This window comes from Ranitomeya imitator, chromosome 1, assembly GCF_032444005.1.
Source record: "Ranitomeya imitator isolate aRanImi1 chromosome 1, aRanImi1.pri, whole genome shotgun sequence".
NCBI lineage: Eukaryota > Metazoa > Chordata > Amphibia > Anura > Dendrobatidae > Ranitomeya > Ranitomeya imitator.
In genome coordinates, this window is record NC_091282.1 from 615008631 (window position 1) to 615025383 (window position 16753).

The following is a 16753-nucleotide window of genomic DNA, read 5'->3' on the forward strand; positions in this document are numbered from 1 at the left end:
GGTCACGAATTGCCATCGCAAACATCAGGACAACAAAATCATGATCTGAGGGCACCAATTGGGATAAAGAAGAAGCCCCCACACTCTGTTAACTGTTATGGCTGGCAATCAGGCAACACAGCGTGCAGTAATCAGCGCACATACAGAGATCTGGCAACAACCAAAAACAACAGGACGAACTCTGAGACGTGGAATCTCCGTAGACTGCAGCACCCGATCCATCCTCACACAACCACAAGCAGCAGTGGATTGCGCCTAACAACTACCTATGCAACTCGGCACTGCCTGAGGAGCTGACCAGCCCGAAGACAGAAACACAAGCCTGACTTACCCCAGAGAAATACCCCAAAGGAACAGGCAGCCCCCACATACAATGACTGTTAGCAAGATGAAAAGACAAACGTAGGAATGAAACAGATTCAGCAAAGTGAGGCCCGATATTCTAGACAGAGCGAGGATAGCAAAGAGAACTATGCAGTCTACAAAAAACCCCAAAACGAAAACCACGCAAAGGGGCAAAAAGACCCACCGTGCCGAACTAACAGCACGGCGGTGCACCCCTTTGCTTCTCAGAACTTCCAGCAAAAGACAATGGCAAGCTGGACAGAAAAAAAAGAAAACAAACTAGAAGCACTTATCTAGCAGAGCAGCAGGCCCAAGGAAAGATGCAGTAGCTCAGATCCAACACTGGAACATTGACAAGGAGCAAGGAAGACAGACTCAGGTGGAGCTAAATAGCAAGGCAGCCAACGAGCTCACCAAAACACCTGAGGGAGGAAGCCCAGAGACTGCAATACCACTTGTGACCACAGAAGTGAACTCAGCCACAGAATTCACAACAGTTAACCATTAATAATGATGTAGTCACTATTGACAGCAGCATCTAAGGGGTTAAACAGATTTAGAAGGTGCAAATACTGATCGTGGCTGATACAGCAAGTTGTCAGCTATAGTGTACAACCAACAGATGCTGGATTATCATCTGTATGGGGAGGCTATTCTCTTATATCTCAGGTCAGTTAAAAGACGTATTGGCGGTCATTAAGGGGTTAACTGCCTAGATCATGCTCTTTTAACAGCTGCTTTGAATTGCTGCTCTAGCATTGTAGCCGTACTCAAACATTCTCACTGCTTGTGAGCCTCTGCACACGGGGAGGTGGACTAAGGCACAATTTAGAGGGAGAGGGGCTTTCTGAAAATGGAAAGACTCTTAAATGTTGTGTCTATTTTGTCTTTAAAACACGTTTTTTTTGTATGCTTTTGTTTCTTTTTCATGAATGACCAGTACCATTAGATCACCTTTTCGTATTGCTGGTAAAGCACAGAACATCTGAATTATGCTCAATATTTTATGTTCACAGGCAGACAAAAGAGCTCATCACAATGCACTGGAGCGCAAGCGCAGGGACCATATCAAGGACAGCTTTCACAGCCTAAGAGACTCCGTACCTTCACTCCAAGGCGAAAAGGTGAGATGAACATAATAAGGGTAACCGTTGTGCAAATCTCTGATTTCTGCAACAAAAGTGGATTTCTGCCAATGATCCTGTTATAAAATGCAACTCTGATTTTTCATAGGCGATTTCTTGCTGTGTGAATATACTCTTACAGCTGCTAGTGACTCACTACTGGGGGTTGCACCACGTTGTTAAATTATCCTTTTTCAGTAAGGTAGGAGATAATTTACCAATCACAATGGATCCTTCATTAGAAGGAAAGAAAAGAACATTTGAATAAGAGACAAGGAGAAAACCAAATTTAAGAGCCCAAAATAGATGAGAAAATTATAACTTTATTAGTATTACAAAAACCGTTTAAAATTAGGTAAAGGTGGAAAAAAAACAGCTAGTGAAAAAGCGCACGCAATACACAAGGGACAGAGGCAAATATTAATGAATATGTATGAATGTTAACAGAAAAATTGTTACAAACATCATAGATTATCCTTTTGTAGAAACAAATTAGAAAGTGCATATTGCATAGTTATGAAATCCAGGTGGTGAATTGCTGAGAAAGCAATTAATGTAGGGCAAGCATATACAGCTACGTATTGTACAGGGAATCGAAAGAGAGCGCAATTAAAGTGCATGTGCAATAGTGTCTAGAAAATGTCAACTAAATCAGGAGAAAAAATAATATATAACTCACAGTGGTAGTAAGAAAGGGTAGATTCTTATTGGGGTGACCTACTGCGATTGTGAGCAATGATGTAGGTATTACCTGATACAATTGAGGACTGTCACTTGGATGCGTCCACCCCGACACGCGTTCCGGCGTCTACCTTCGTCAGGGGGTGGATTGTTCCATGGTGACCCGATGTCATGGTGACATTCGGGTCACCTGAGCTAACAAACTTGTTAGACCATGCTCAGAGGATCGTGTGCCAGTGCAGCACTGACAGTTTGTAAAGTATAGCAATGTTCCTCCATTGCTATGCTTTATAAGCTAGCAGACTGAAAAAAGTGAAAGTCCTATCGAGGGACTAAGTAAAAAAAAAAAAGTGAAAAAAATTTGTAACTGTGTTCCAAATTATTATGCAGATGATTTTTTTCTCGGATTTTCCTAAATGGTCGGTGCAAATGAGTCAGTCTAATAAAAGTCATCACCCGTTAGACTATACATCGAATTTTATTGAAGAAACCTCCCAATGATAACAGTATAATCTCCAAAATGAATAAAAACTCAATAGGCACTATTCCAAATTATTAGACACAGTAGAATTTCTAAACATTTGATGTGTTTTAAAGAACTGAAAATGCTCATTTGTGTAATTTGCAGCATTAGGAGGTCACATTCACTGAACAAAAAAGCTATTTAGCTCCAAAACATCCTAACAGGCCAAGTTACATGTTAACATAGGAACCCTTCTTTGATATCACCTTCACAATTCTTGCATTCTTGAGTTTTTGGAGAGTTTCTGCCAGGGCTGTGGAGTCGAAGTTAGTTTTGGTTGGAGTTGGAGTCGGTAGAAATGTACCGACACCGACTCCGACTCCAGCTTTAAAAAAAAAAAGTATTAATATTTCATAATTGAACTTTCATATGAATTTTATAAATGTTGCTCAAATATATATGTTCTATCAAACTATAAACAACAGTGATAAGCAGTTCTGCTGGAGATAGAGACATTTCTAAAGGTACCTTCACACATAACGAGATTGTTAACGATATCGTTGCAACGTCACGCTTTTTGTGACGTAGCAACGATCCCGCTAACGATATCGTTATGTGTGACAGCGACCAACGATCAGGCCCCTGCTGGGAGATCGTTGGTCGCTGGGGAATGATCAGGACCTTTTTTTGGTCGCTGATCACCCGCTGTCATCGCTGGATCGGCGTGTGTGACGCCGATCCAGCGATGTGTTCACTTGTAACCAGGGTAAATATCGGGTTACTAAGCGCAGGGCCGCGCTTAGTAACCCGATATTTACCCTGGTTACCATTGTAAAAGTAAAAAAAACAACAAAAAAAAACACTACATACTCGCATTCCGAAGTCTGTCACGTCCCCCGCCGTCAGCTTCCCTGCACTGACTGTCAGCGCTGGCCGGAAAGCAGAGCACAGCGGTGACGTCACCGCTGTGCTCTGCTTTACGGCCGGCACTGACAGTCAGTGCGGGAAGCTGACGGCTGGGGACGTGACAGACTTCGGAATGCGAGTATGTAGTGTTTTTTTTTTTTTTTTACTTTTGCAATGGTAACCAGGATAAATATCGGGTTACTAAGCACGGCCGTGCACTTAGTAACCCAATGTTTACCCTGGTTACCCGAGGACTTCGGCATCGTTGAAGACAGTTTCAACGATGCCGAAGTCGTTCCCCGGATCGTTGGTCGCTGAAGAGAGCTCTCTGTGAGACAGCTCCCCAGCGACCACACAACGACTTACCAACGATCACGGCCAGGTCGTATCGCTGGTCGTGATCGTTGGTAAGTCGTTTAGTGTAACGGTACCTTTACCTCTTGTGTGTCACTGTTGTCCACTGCCCTTATCTAATCTTATACTTGGTTAACCTCATGCTGCCCCAACCTCCCTACTTACAATGTATGAAACTGAAAGTGAAAATGTGTTGCAAATTCTTAGTAGTAAAGCTCCTGCTCTAGACTAGATGTTTGGTGTGCGTCTTCCAAGCATCTCACAGCTGCTACTCAGAAGAGGAAGACTGTAAGAAGTATTATCCTTTCAACAAACTTTGCATCAGTTAACTGTGACCACTGTATCAGTTGTACGACCTGGCAATAATTTTGTACAATTGTTTTTAAGAAAAACAATTGTCATTTGGATTGTGAATGCAGAATTAAAAACCTGAAAATGTCAAAGTAACGTCACATTAAGGCTACTTTCACACTAGCGTTGTTTTCAATACGTCGCAATGCGTCGTTTAGGGGAAAAAACGCATCCTGCAAAGTTGTTTGCAGGATGCGTTTTTGCCCCATTGAGTAACATTACCGACGCATTGTGACGTATTGACACACGTCGCAAACCGTCGTGCGACGGTTGCGCCGTGTTTTGGCAGACCGCCGGGAGCAAAAAACGTTAAATGTAACGTTTTTTGCTGCCGACGGACCGCTTTTTCCGACCGCGCATGTGCGGCCGGAACTCCGCCCCCACCTCCCCGCACCTCACAATGGGGTAGCGGATGCGCCGGAGAAATGCATCCGCTGCCTCCGTTGCGCAGCACATCAAACACTAGTGTCGGAATCTCGGCCCGACGCATTGCGACGGGCCGAATCCGACGCTAGTGTGAAAGTAGCCTTAATCAGCTGTATTTGAACATTTCACCATCACTCAAGATAGAAAACATTGTCAGTGTATGACAAATGATCCAGACAAAAACAAATGCTGTGAAGCCAAGATCAGTGCATATTCTGGCAAAGATAAAAATGCTCCTACCAGAGCTTCTAATCTAAAGAGACATTTACAGCGCTTTCATCCAGAAGTACTGAAAGCAGTGGATGAGAGAGACTACATCCCAACCAATGAACCAGTGCCCAGCTCTTCCAGCCAAACAAAGGAGCAGAGAACTTTGCAGCCATCAATATTTTGTCAGTGACAAAGTTACTGTGACAATGACAGTAGATACATTTAAAAAACAGATCATAGAGCTTGTTGTAAAGGATAGTGTGCCTATTTCATTATTTTCACGACCAGCTTTTATGTGTCTGAATGGGGAAATTGCCCGCAAGCTTGGTGTTTCTCTGGAGAGTATTAGAAAATTAGTAATCGAAGAAGCTTTTAAACAAAAGGAAGAACTTAAAAAAACTCTCAAGGGACGCTTTCTGTTTCTTAAAATGGATGCCTGCACACGTCACAGAGTGAACTATTTTGCCATCAATGTCCGATTTGTTTGTGACAAAAATGAAATAGTTACCAGACATTGGCAGTAAGACACCAAAGCTCATCACACCAGTGAGTTTCTCCACGTCTTGGTGGAAAAGGTTCTGCAAGACTATGAACTTAAAAAAGAGCAAGTTCTTTCTGTCGTAACTGACAATGCTTCAAATATGATAAGTACTATTAAGCTAATGAATGAGAGTAATGATGGTGACCAGCAGCTAGAAGAACATTCTGGGTCCACAGACACAGAAATGTTTGAAATAGAGGAACACAGTATTGTAACTGAGGAGCAAACTGAAGTTGCTTCAGATGAACAGCAACATGATAGTTTAGATGATCTTGTTGAAACTGTGTCAATACGTTCTTTCATTCATCACATGCGCTGTGTTGTGCATACGCTACAGCTGGCTATAAGAGACAGTCTGCAAGAAGGACATGCTGCTGCACTGATTGGCAAGGTGAGAAAATTGGCTACTGTTGCCAGAACCCCTAAAGTTGACTCAATTTTGAAGAGACGTGCTGGAAAATGGGCAATTATTGATCAAGCCACACGATGGGGCAGTACTTACTTAATGATTCAGCGCTTGGTTGAACTGAAAACCTTTCTTGTAGACATGGCTAACCCTCAACTGACGCGAAATGAAAGTCAGTGGAATCAGGTGACTGAGCTGGAAAAATTGCTAGAGCACCCATTTATAGTGACTAAAAAATTACAAGCAGAGGACTTAACTCCAGGTATTTTCTTAAAGGAGTGGAAGAACCTGATGTTTCGTCTGTCCCAAAGAGGAGGGTTAATTGCAAGTGGCATTGCTACAGTCATGGCCAAAAGCATTGACACCCCTGCAATTCTGTCAGATAATACTCATTTTCTTCCTGAAAATGATTGCAAACACAAATTCTTTGGTATTATTATCTTCATTTAATTTGTCTTAAATGAAAAAACACAAAAAGAATTGTCCTAAAGCCAAATTGGATATAATTCCACACCAAACATAAAAAAGGGGGTGGACAAAAGTATTGGCACTATTCGAAAAATCATGTGATGCTTCTCTAATTTGTGTAATTAACAGCACCTGTAACTTACCTGTGGCACCTAACAGGTGTTGGCAATAACTAAATCACACTTGCAGCCAGTTGACATGGATTAAAGTTGACTCAACCTCTGTCCTGTGTCTTTGTGTGTACCACATTGAGCATGGAGAAAAGAAAGAATACCAAAGAACTGTCTGAGGACTTGAGAAACCAAATTGTGAGGAAGGATGAGCAATCTCAAGGCTCCAAGTCCATGTCCAAAGACCTGAACGTTCCTGTGTCTACCGTGCGCAGTGTCATCAAGAAGTTTAAAGCCCATGGCACTGTGGCTAACCTCCCTAGATGTGGACGGAAAAGAAAAATTTACAAGAGATTTCAACGCAAGATTGTGCTGATGTTGGATAAAGAACCTCGACTAACATCCAAACAAGTTCAAGCTGCCCTGCAGTCCGAGGGTACAACAGTGTCAATCCGTACTATCCGTCGGCATCTGAATGAAAAGTTGCTGTATGGTAGGAGACCCAGGAAGACCCCACTTCTAACTCCGAGACATAAAAAAGCCAGGCTGGAGTTTGCCAAAACTTACCTGAAAAAGCCTAAAACGTTTTGGAAGAATGTTCTCTGGTCAGATGAAACAAAAGTAGAGCTTTTTGGGCAAAGGCATCAACATAGAGTTTACAGGAGAAAAAAAAGAGGCATTCAAGAAAAGAACACGGTCCCTACAGTAAAACATGGCAGAGGTTCCTTGATGTTTTGGGGTTGCTTTGCTGCCTCTGGCACTGGACTGCTTGACCGTGTGCATGGCATTATGAAGTCTGAAGACCACCAACAAATTTTGCAGCATAATGTAGGGCCCAGTGTGAAAAAGCTGGGTCTCCCTCAGAGGTCATGGGTCTTCCAGCAGGACAATGACCCAAAACACACTTCAAAAAGCACTAGAAAATGGTTTGAGAGAAAGCACTGGAGACTTCTAAGGTGGCCAGCAATGAGTCCAGACCTGAATCCCATAGAACACCTGTGGAGAGATCTAAAATGGCCGTTTCGAGAAGGCACCCTTCAAATATCAGGGACCTGGAGCAGTTTGCCAAAGAAGAATGGTCTAGATCTAAAATGGCCGTTTCGAGAAGGCACCCTTCAAATATCAGGGACCTGGAGCAGTTTGCCAAAGAAGAATGGTCTAAAATTCCAGCAGAGCATTGTAAGAAACTCATTGATGGTTACCAGAAGCGGTTGGTCGCAGTTATTTTGGCTAAAGGTTGTGCAACCAAGTATTAGGCTGAGGGTGCCAATATTTTTGTCTGGCCCATTTTTGGAGTTTTGTGTGAAATGATCAATGTTTTGCTTTTTGCTTCATTCTCTTTTGTGTTTTTTCATTTAAGACAAATTATATGAAGATAATAATACCAAATAATTTGTGTTTGCAATCATTTTCAGGAAGAAAATGAGTATTATCTGACAGAATTGCAGGGGTGTCAATACTTTTGGCCATGACTGTACATCAATGAAACAGAGAGAGGAGCTACTATTATAAAATAACATTCTTTTGGCAGCTGTTTATGTAGACCCAATGCATCGGATTCATCTAGATCAGGGGTCCCCAACTCCAGTCCTCAAGGCCCACCAACATGTCATGTTTTCAGGATTTCCTTAGTCTTGCCCAGGTAATAATTGCATCACCTGTGCAATGCAAAGGAAATCCTGAAAACATGACCTGTTGGTGGGCCTTGAGGACTGGAGTTGGGGACCTCTGATCTAGATGATCAACAGCTAACTAAAGGAAAAGAAGCTCTGTTTGAAATGGCAGTAAGGATGAAAGGGTTGCAGAACAGTCAGGAGGAATAGAAGAATTTGGTCGTCCTGCCACATCTTCACCCTCATCAACAAGGAACGTGCAAAGCGTTCCCGCATAGAAGAGTCATCCCCATCAAAGAACTCAGCCAGTACATTTCAGCAGAATTTTTCATGTGCACTAAAAGAAATTGAGAAATTTGACCGTTCATCAAAAATAAGAGCAACAAGCGATTCCTCTGTATCCTGACATTGTCAGAGATGTTGCCCGAGTGGTTACTGCTTTGTCACCAATCCAAGTTAGTGTAGAGAGGTTGTTCTCTGCTCTCAAAATAATTACCGTAGATCAGATTTGAGGGCATCCATGAAGGAGGATCTGACAGAGGCAATAATTTTTCTGAGGACAAATTTATAGATTTCTTCTTATTAAAGGGCCACTGTCACCCCCCTCCAGCCGTTATAAACTAAAAGAGCCACCTTGTGCAGCAGTAATGCTGCATTCTAACAAGGTGGCTCTTTTAGTTTTTGTTTCTGTTATTCCCACAATAAATGTATTTATAATTCTGCTGAAATACCTATCTTTGTCCATGGAGGCGGGACTGAAGCCTTCTCTTAGAAGCGCCCAACTGCCGTCAGTCATCTCTTGTGTAGATTTTCGCCGCCCCCTCAGCGCTGTTATTGTGTGAATTCCGGCGCCTGCGCTCTGCTCTTCTGCCTTGCTCAGGCGCAAAGAGCATTTGCCGTCCTAGCGCTGGTGCCGGGTTCCGCTCTGCGCCTGTGCGGGCAATGCGGCCACCCTGTTACTGAATCCCCGCCCCGCACTGTGTTATGCATTATGCACAGTGCGGGGCTGGGATTCCTGGGCATGCGCACTGCGCTTCTCAGACGCTCCACAGGTCCCCCGCCTTTCAGCGTTGCCGGAATATACAGGTATCCTTGCCGGCGTTTGGAACAGCCGCACAGAACAACGCTGGAAGGTGGGGGACCTGTGGAGCGTCTGACAAGCGCAGTGCGCATACCCAGGAATCCCAGCCCCGCACTGTGCATACTGCATAACACAGTGCGGGGCGGGGATTCAGTAACAGGCTGGCCGCACTGACCGCACAGGCGCAGAAAGGAACCCGGCACCAGCGCTCGGACGGATAATGCTCTATGCGCCTGCGCAAGGCAGAAGAGCAGAGCGCAGGCGCCGGAATTCACACAATAACAGTGCTGAGGGGGCGGCGAAAATCTACACAAGAGATGACTGACGGCAGTTGGGCGCTTCTAAGAGGAGGCTTCAGACCCGCCTCCATGGACAAAGATAGGTATTTCAGCAGAATTATAAATACATTTATTGGGGCAATAACAGAAACAAAAACTAAAAGAGCCACCTTGTTATAATGCAGCATTACTGCTGCACAAGGTGGCTCTTTTAGTTTATAACGGCTGGAGGGGGGTGACAGTGGCCCTTTAACTACATAACAGTGTTTATTTCATATTTACTTACAAGAGTTTAGAAAAGTTTATAAAAGTTATTTGCTATATTCTAAAAGTATTCTAATAAATATAGTTTTTGCTCTTAAGTGGTCTGATTACTTATATGATGGTGAGAAACTGAATAAGCACGATGTTAATATTTGACAACAGTAAATTTATTGTTACGAATTGGCGATTTATGAAGGAGCCGGAATCTGAGCCGGAGCCGGAGTTGCAACTGTGGCTTACCGACTCCACAACACTGGATGCGGGGGGCGGCACCTGAGCAAGATTTTTTTTTTTTTTTATTATTATTTTTTTATAGTGTCGGGGTCAGCTTAATTCCTGCCCGCCTGCCTCCGAGTCCTTGCCCCCCTTGACATCATACAGTATGAGTCATACATACTCAAGCGATGCCTAGTCTGGTCTCAGCGATGGCAGCTCATCCTCTGTGAGCGGTCATGTGGTACCGCTCATTAAGGTCATGAATATGCGGCATATACATGACCTTAATGAGCGGTACCGCCTGACCGCTCACACAAGACGAGGGTGCTGCATCGGGACAGAGGTGGAGGATTCCGTTCTGTGCGCCGTGCACGGTGAGTATGATGACAGCCAGGGAGGACGGGGGGAGGATGAAGGAGGACCGTGGACGGGGAGCCGAGCCATACAAGATGGGAGCGGTGCCGGCGGGGAGCCGATGACGATGAGCCATGCATGGAAGGGGCAGCTGGCCAGGGGAGAGAGATTATTATTATTATTTATTTATATAGCACCATTGATTCCATGGTGCTGTACATGAGAAGGGGTTACATACAAGTTACAAATATCACATACAGTAAACAAACTAACAATGACGGACTGATACAGAGGGGCGAGGACCCTGCCCTTGCGGGCTTACATTCTACAGGATTATGGGGAAGGAGACAGTAGGTTGAGGGTTGCAGGAGCTCCGGTGTTGGTGAGGCGGTAGCTCCGGTGTTGGTGAGGCAGTAGCTCCGGTGTTGGTGAGGCGGTAGCTTCGATAGTGATGAGGCAGCAGCGGTGTCAGTGCAGGCTGTAGGCTTTCCTGAAGAGATGAGTTTTCAGGTTCCGTCTGAAGGATCCGACTGTGGTTGATAGTCGGACGTGTTGGGGCAGAGAGTTCCAGAGGATGGGGGATATTCGGGAGAAGTCTTTGAGGCGATTGGATGAGGAGCGAATAAGTGTAGAGGAGAGAAGGAGGTCTTGGGAGGACCGGAGATCACGTGAGGGAAGATATCGAGAGATTAGTTCAGAGATATATGGAGGAGACAGGTTGTGGATGGCTTTGTAGGTAAGTATTAGCAATTTGAACTGGATACGCTGAGGGAATGGGAGCCAGTGAAGAGATTTGCAGAGGGGGGAAGCGGAGGAGTAGCGAGGAGAGAGATGGATTAGTCGGGCAGCAGAGTTAAGGATGGACTGGAGAGGTGCAAGGGTGTTAGCAGGGAGGCCACAGAAAAGGATGTTGCAGTAGTCAAGGCGGGAAATGATGAGGGCGTGCACAAGCATTTTAGTAGATTGGGGGTTGAGGAAAGGACGGATCCTGGAGATATTTTTGAGCTGGAGGCGACAGGAGGTGGAAAGAGCTTGGATGTGTGGTTTGAAGGACAGGGCAGAGTCGAAGGTTACTCCGAGGCAGCGGATTTCGGGTACAGGGGAAAGCATGATGTCATTGACTGCGATAGATAGGTCAGGTAAGGAATATTTGTGGGATGGAGGAAAGATGATGAGTTCAGATTTGTCCACATTGAGTTTGAGGAAGCGAGAGGAGAAGAAGGAGGATATGGCTGATAGGCACTCTGGGATTCTGGACAGCAAAGCGGTGACGTCTGGGCCAGAGAGGTAGATCTGAGTGTCATCAGTATAGAGGTGGTACTGGAATCCATGGGACTTTATGAGTTGTCCCAAGCCAAGTGTATAGATTGAGAAGAGTAGGGGTCCTAGAACAGAGCCTTGGGGGACTCCAACAGAGAGAGGGTGGGATGAGGAGGTAGTATGGGAGTGGGAGACGCTGAATGTGACGAGCCATGCAAGATGGGAGCCTGCGATGAGCCATGCTGCATAGGGGGAATGGGAGATGAGCTAGAGGCTGAGCCACCCATGCATACAGGGAGGGGGAGATGAGCCACGCATACAGGGGGGGATTGTAGATTAGCCAGAGCCACCCATGCATACAGGGAGGGGGAGATGAGCCAGGAATACGGGGGGGGGGGGGATGGTAGATGAGCCAGAGCCACCCATGCATACAGGGGGGGAGATGAGCCATGCATACAGGATGGGAGGGGGGGAGATGAGCCATGCATACAGGGAGGGGGGGAGAGATGAGCCATGCATGATGGGAGCGGGGAGCTGATGAGCCATGCATGGGGGGGAGATGAGCCATGCATACAGGATGGGAGGGGGGGTGGTCCAATATACAGTATACGTGAAGCATCATATGTGGCCATTATACAGTATGAAGCATCATGTGTGGCTATTATACAGTACTGAGCATCATGTGCGGCCATTATACAGTATGCAGCATCATGTGCAGTCATTATACAGTATGGAGCATCATGTGCGGTCAGTATACAGTATTGCGCATCATGTGTGGCCGCCCATTATACAGTATGGAGCATCAAGTAGAGCCATTATACAGTATGGAGCATCATGTTGCCTTTATACAGTATGGATCACTGTGTGGCCATTATACAGTATGGAACACTGTGTGGCCATTATATAGTATGGAGCATCATGTGTGGCCATTATACAGTATGGAGCATCATGTGTGGCTATTATACAGTATTGAGCATCATGTGTGACTATTATACAGTATTGAGCATCATGTGTGGCTGCCCATTATACAGTATGGAGCATCATGTAGAGCCATTATACAGTATGAAGCATCATGTTTGGCCATTATACAGTATGCAGCATCATGTGCGGTCATTATACAGTATTGCGCATCATGTGCGGCCGCCCATTATACAGTATGGAGCATCATGTAGAGCCATTATACAGTATGGAGCATCATGTGTTGCCTTTATACAGTATGGAACACTGTGTGACCATTATACAGTATGGAGCATCATGTGTGGCTATTATACAGTATTGAGCATCATGTGTGGCCGCCCATTATACAGTATGGAGCATCATGTGTTGCCTTTATACAGTATGGATCACTGTGTGGCCATTATACAGTATGAAACACGGTGTGGCCATTATACAGTATGGAGCATCATAAGTGGCCATTATACAGTATGGAGCATCATGTGTGGCTATTATACAGTATTGAGCATCATGTGTGGTCATTATACAGTATGGAGCATCATGTGTGACTATTATACAGTATGGAGCATCATGTGTGGCTATTATACAGTACTGAGCATCATGTGTGGCTGCCCATTACAGTATGGAGCATCATGTGTTGCCATTATACAGTATGGCGCACTGTGTGGCCATTACACAGTATGGAACACTGTGTGACCATTATACAGTATGGAGCATCATATGTGCCATTATACAGTATTGAGCATCATGTGTGGCTATTATACAGTACTGAGCATCATGTGTGGCTGCCCATTATACAGTATGGAGCATCATGTGTTGCCATTATACAGTATGGCGCACTGTGTGGCCATTATATAGTATGGAACACTGTGTGACCATTATACAGTATGGAGCATCATATGTGCCATTATACAGTATGGAGCTTATTTATCTCCCTAAGCTCCCACTGTCTTTCTAGTGACACTCATGGCATCGGCAGTATTCCTGAAAACACCAACTTGGAGGTCCTGGACTTCAGCTTCTCTCCTAGTTCCATGTAATAATTTTAAGGACCTTCCACCTCCCTGTAACTTTGTCATTGGTACAGATGTGCACCATGACTACTGGGTTTTTCCCAGCTCCACCCAGCAATCAGTCTATCTGAGCACCCAGCAGACAACACACTGTCCAGCATTCACGGTGCTGGTGCTCCGCCGACATTTTGTGAAAGCCCGGAGCCCCCGTACTTCCATTGTTTGCTTTGCAGTGGACTCTGGGAGAATGTCGGCCGAGGGCGGCACATGCAGCAGATGGAGATCTTGGTGCCAAGATCTCCATTTGTGCATGCGCTGCTCCCGGACTCCACCGCAATGTAAACCATGGAAATGCGGGGGTCCCGGACTTTCATAAAATGTCGGCGGAGCCCCTGCACCACCGGACACCTGCATTGTCGCAACTCCAATCACCCCCTTATCCCAGCTTGCAGCAACATGCCAGTCTTGCCTCCTCCAGCAGCGACCCTGGGACCCTGCTCCACTGTGGCCAGTAAGGTATATTCGAATTTTAAGACGAACCCCCAAATTTGGGGGGGAAAAGGGTGTCTTATAATCCGTAAAATACGGTAATGCTTGGTTTATTGAACCTAACAACAAGGTTAGTTCAGTGTCACACTTTCTATTAAATTAAGATGTCTGATAATAAAATTGTGATCAAGTCTAATATACCTATAATCTTACCCTCAACTCCCACAACAAGTTAAAACTGGTGTTGTCGTGCACATCAGCCTAATAACTGTTCTAGCTTTTATGTTCTGTAACTTGCCAGCCACTGGCTTTTAGATGGTGTTTCCTGTTTTATCAGCAATCTGCCAGCACTACAAGTGCTGGGGCTTCCGTTCTGTAAACATAACAATAATTGACATAAAAGTGTTAGCCTGGTGTCAGTTTTCATTGCCTTTTAATGACTGGTGATAAAAATGGTGATCAGGTGTAAACCATTTTAACTTCTCTTTTAGGCTTCACGGGCTCAAATACTGGACAAAGCTACAGAATATATACAGTATATGAGAAGGAAAAATCACACACATCAGCAAGACATCGACGACCTAAAGAGACAAAATGCTCTATTAGAACAACAAGGTATGACTGCATCTGAGTCTGAGTATCCGCCTCTAGTAGACACACATGTCAGAAATGCTGCACATCAGAGCGCATGTTCACTCTGTGGGCACCATTATAGTCTATGTTCTTGGGCGTACACGCCTGAATCCCATTTTGGGGGGTGGGTGTTCGGACGCAATCCCTGACAGGACCAACAAATGGGTGGTAAAACGTAAAGTTTCAAAAAATTATAAAAATATATTTTGTAAAATAATAAGCCAAAAAAAGAAAACAATGTTACAGCAATAAATATGTATATTTATGTAAAAACAAAAATAAAGTGTTTTTTCATCATACTGCCAAAGAATTGGAATAAAAAGAGATCAAAATGACGAAAGGAAATAAAAATTGTAACACTGAAAATGTTATCTTGTCGCTGAAAAAAAACAAGCCCCGTACAGCTCCATCAGCGGAGAAATAAAAGTTATAGCTCTCAGAATAAAGCGATGCAAAAATATGTTTCTATAACATTGTATTTATTGTGTAAAAACACCAAAACATAAAGTGTGCATCTGGTATTTCTGTAATCATATTGACGCGAAGAATAAAGCCGTCTAATCAATTTTACCATATGGTGAACGGTATCAAACAAATAAGTCCTGAATTACCAGGTTTTGTTCATTCTGCCTCCCCAAAAATCAGAAAAGAAAGCAATCACAATATGTAATGTGCCCAAAAATGGTACCAATAAAAACAACTCGTCACGCAAAAAAAAAGCTATTATGTGACTCAGAGAGCTATAATTTTGCCATATTTTGGCCCACAAAGTATGGAAATGCAAAACGTTTTTTATGTTGAGAGCATTTTTTTTAGTGCGTTGACAGCAGCCAAACATACAAAACCCATATAAATTGTATAGTTTTAATCACATCGACACGTCGTCTAATCACTTCTACTACACCGCACTAGGAACGGCGGAAAAAATAAATAAAACCAATTCTTCACATGCTGTTGTTTTTTTTTCATTCTCCCTCCCAATGATCGCAGTTAGGCTCGGCTCACATTTATCCTGCGCATTTCGCTGAGCGCTTACACCGTGGCTTTCCATGTAATTCTCTGACATACATGATTCCCTAAAATGAGACAGATGGACACAATGTGGACGCTGTCTGACCTGTGATTTGGCAGTGTGTGTAAAAGCGTGGTCCGCCACAGCTTTGAGGCCAAACGGAGTCTGGATTGCCTCCTCTGCATCGTTAGTGAATGGATTTATTGTGGGTCTGAATCCAGTGTTACAGAGATTTAGATAGAAGCCTCAGTATAAGTAGTCAACGTAGTGCTCGGGATAACTGTGAACTGATCCAAAATGTTCTTTAACCCAAATTGCCAGAAAAAAAAAAATTCAACTCAACCCACAAAAATCGAGTCCCCAATCTGGTCCGTTACCTGTTAACATTAATATAGGGGGTGTCCAAGTTACTGGTAGCACAAAGGCTCTGGAAAAGCAGTATGGCTACCACTAAAAGAATTCCTGCGAAATCTGTTCTCCCAAATCCCAATGTCTTCGTCAGTTCTGAGTTTCACAATGGGCTTGAACCGCAGTTAGCATCCATATGTATGACATTAACGTAGTGAGGAGAGTCCAAGCTGGTCGCAATGTATGGGCACTACAGTTGGAGATTTGGAATTTTGACTCTGCAACTTTCGCTAGGTGCTTATTTCTGTTAGATGCCCATAGAGTCAAAATCGTCACTGCACCCATAGGTGAATTCCCTGAGGGGTGTAAATTCATTGTTTACTCTCATCGGTGGCTCTGCCATATAGCGCTTCCTTCTCTCCTGAGCCCTTCCATGTGGCTTAAACAGTACTGTACAGCACTGTATGGGGTGTTGCCATGTTCAGGAGAAATTGTGTAACAAATTATTGGGCTTTTTTTTTTACCTATTTTTCCCTCGTGAAAATGAAAAAACTGGGAATAAACAGTATTTTAGTCATAAAAATGTAATTATTTTTTCTTCACCACCCAATAGTATAGAATTTTGTTACATACCTGTGGTGTCAATATGATGATTGCAGTCCCAGATGAAGTAATTGAAGAGTGTAGTTTGTAAAATGGGTTTATTTATGGGGGGCTTATGCTGTTCTGGCATCTCGGAGGCTATGCCAATGTGACATGGCATCCACAAATCATTCCAGCAATATCTGCACTCCATTATGGCACTTTTCCCTTTCCCCTATGACCGCACCATACGAGAGAGACAGAGGATCCA

The 16753-nt window shown here is 44.1% G+C and overlaps 1 protein-coding gene across 1 annotated transcript in view; it reads left to right on the forward strand.

Annotated features, from left to right (window-relative positions):
• MAX (MYC associated factor X) overlaps positions 1–16753 on the forward strand; it is a 66153-nt gene that overhangs the window by 17291 nt on the left and 32109 nt on the right. The window contains exons 2-3 of the mRNA XM_069726400.1: positions 1362–1469; positions 14399–14522. Coding sequence (XP_069582501.1) covers positions 1362–1469; positions 14399–14522 — 232 coding nt within the window. The remainder of the gene's footprint in view (positions 1–1361; positions 1470–14398; positions 14523–16753) is intronic.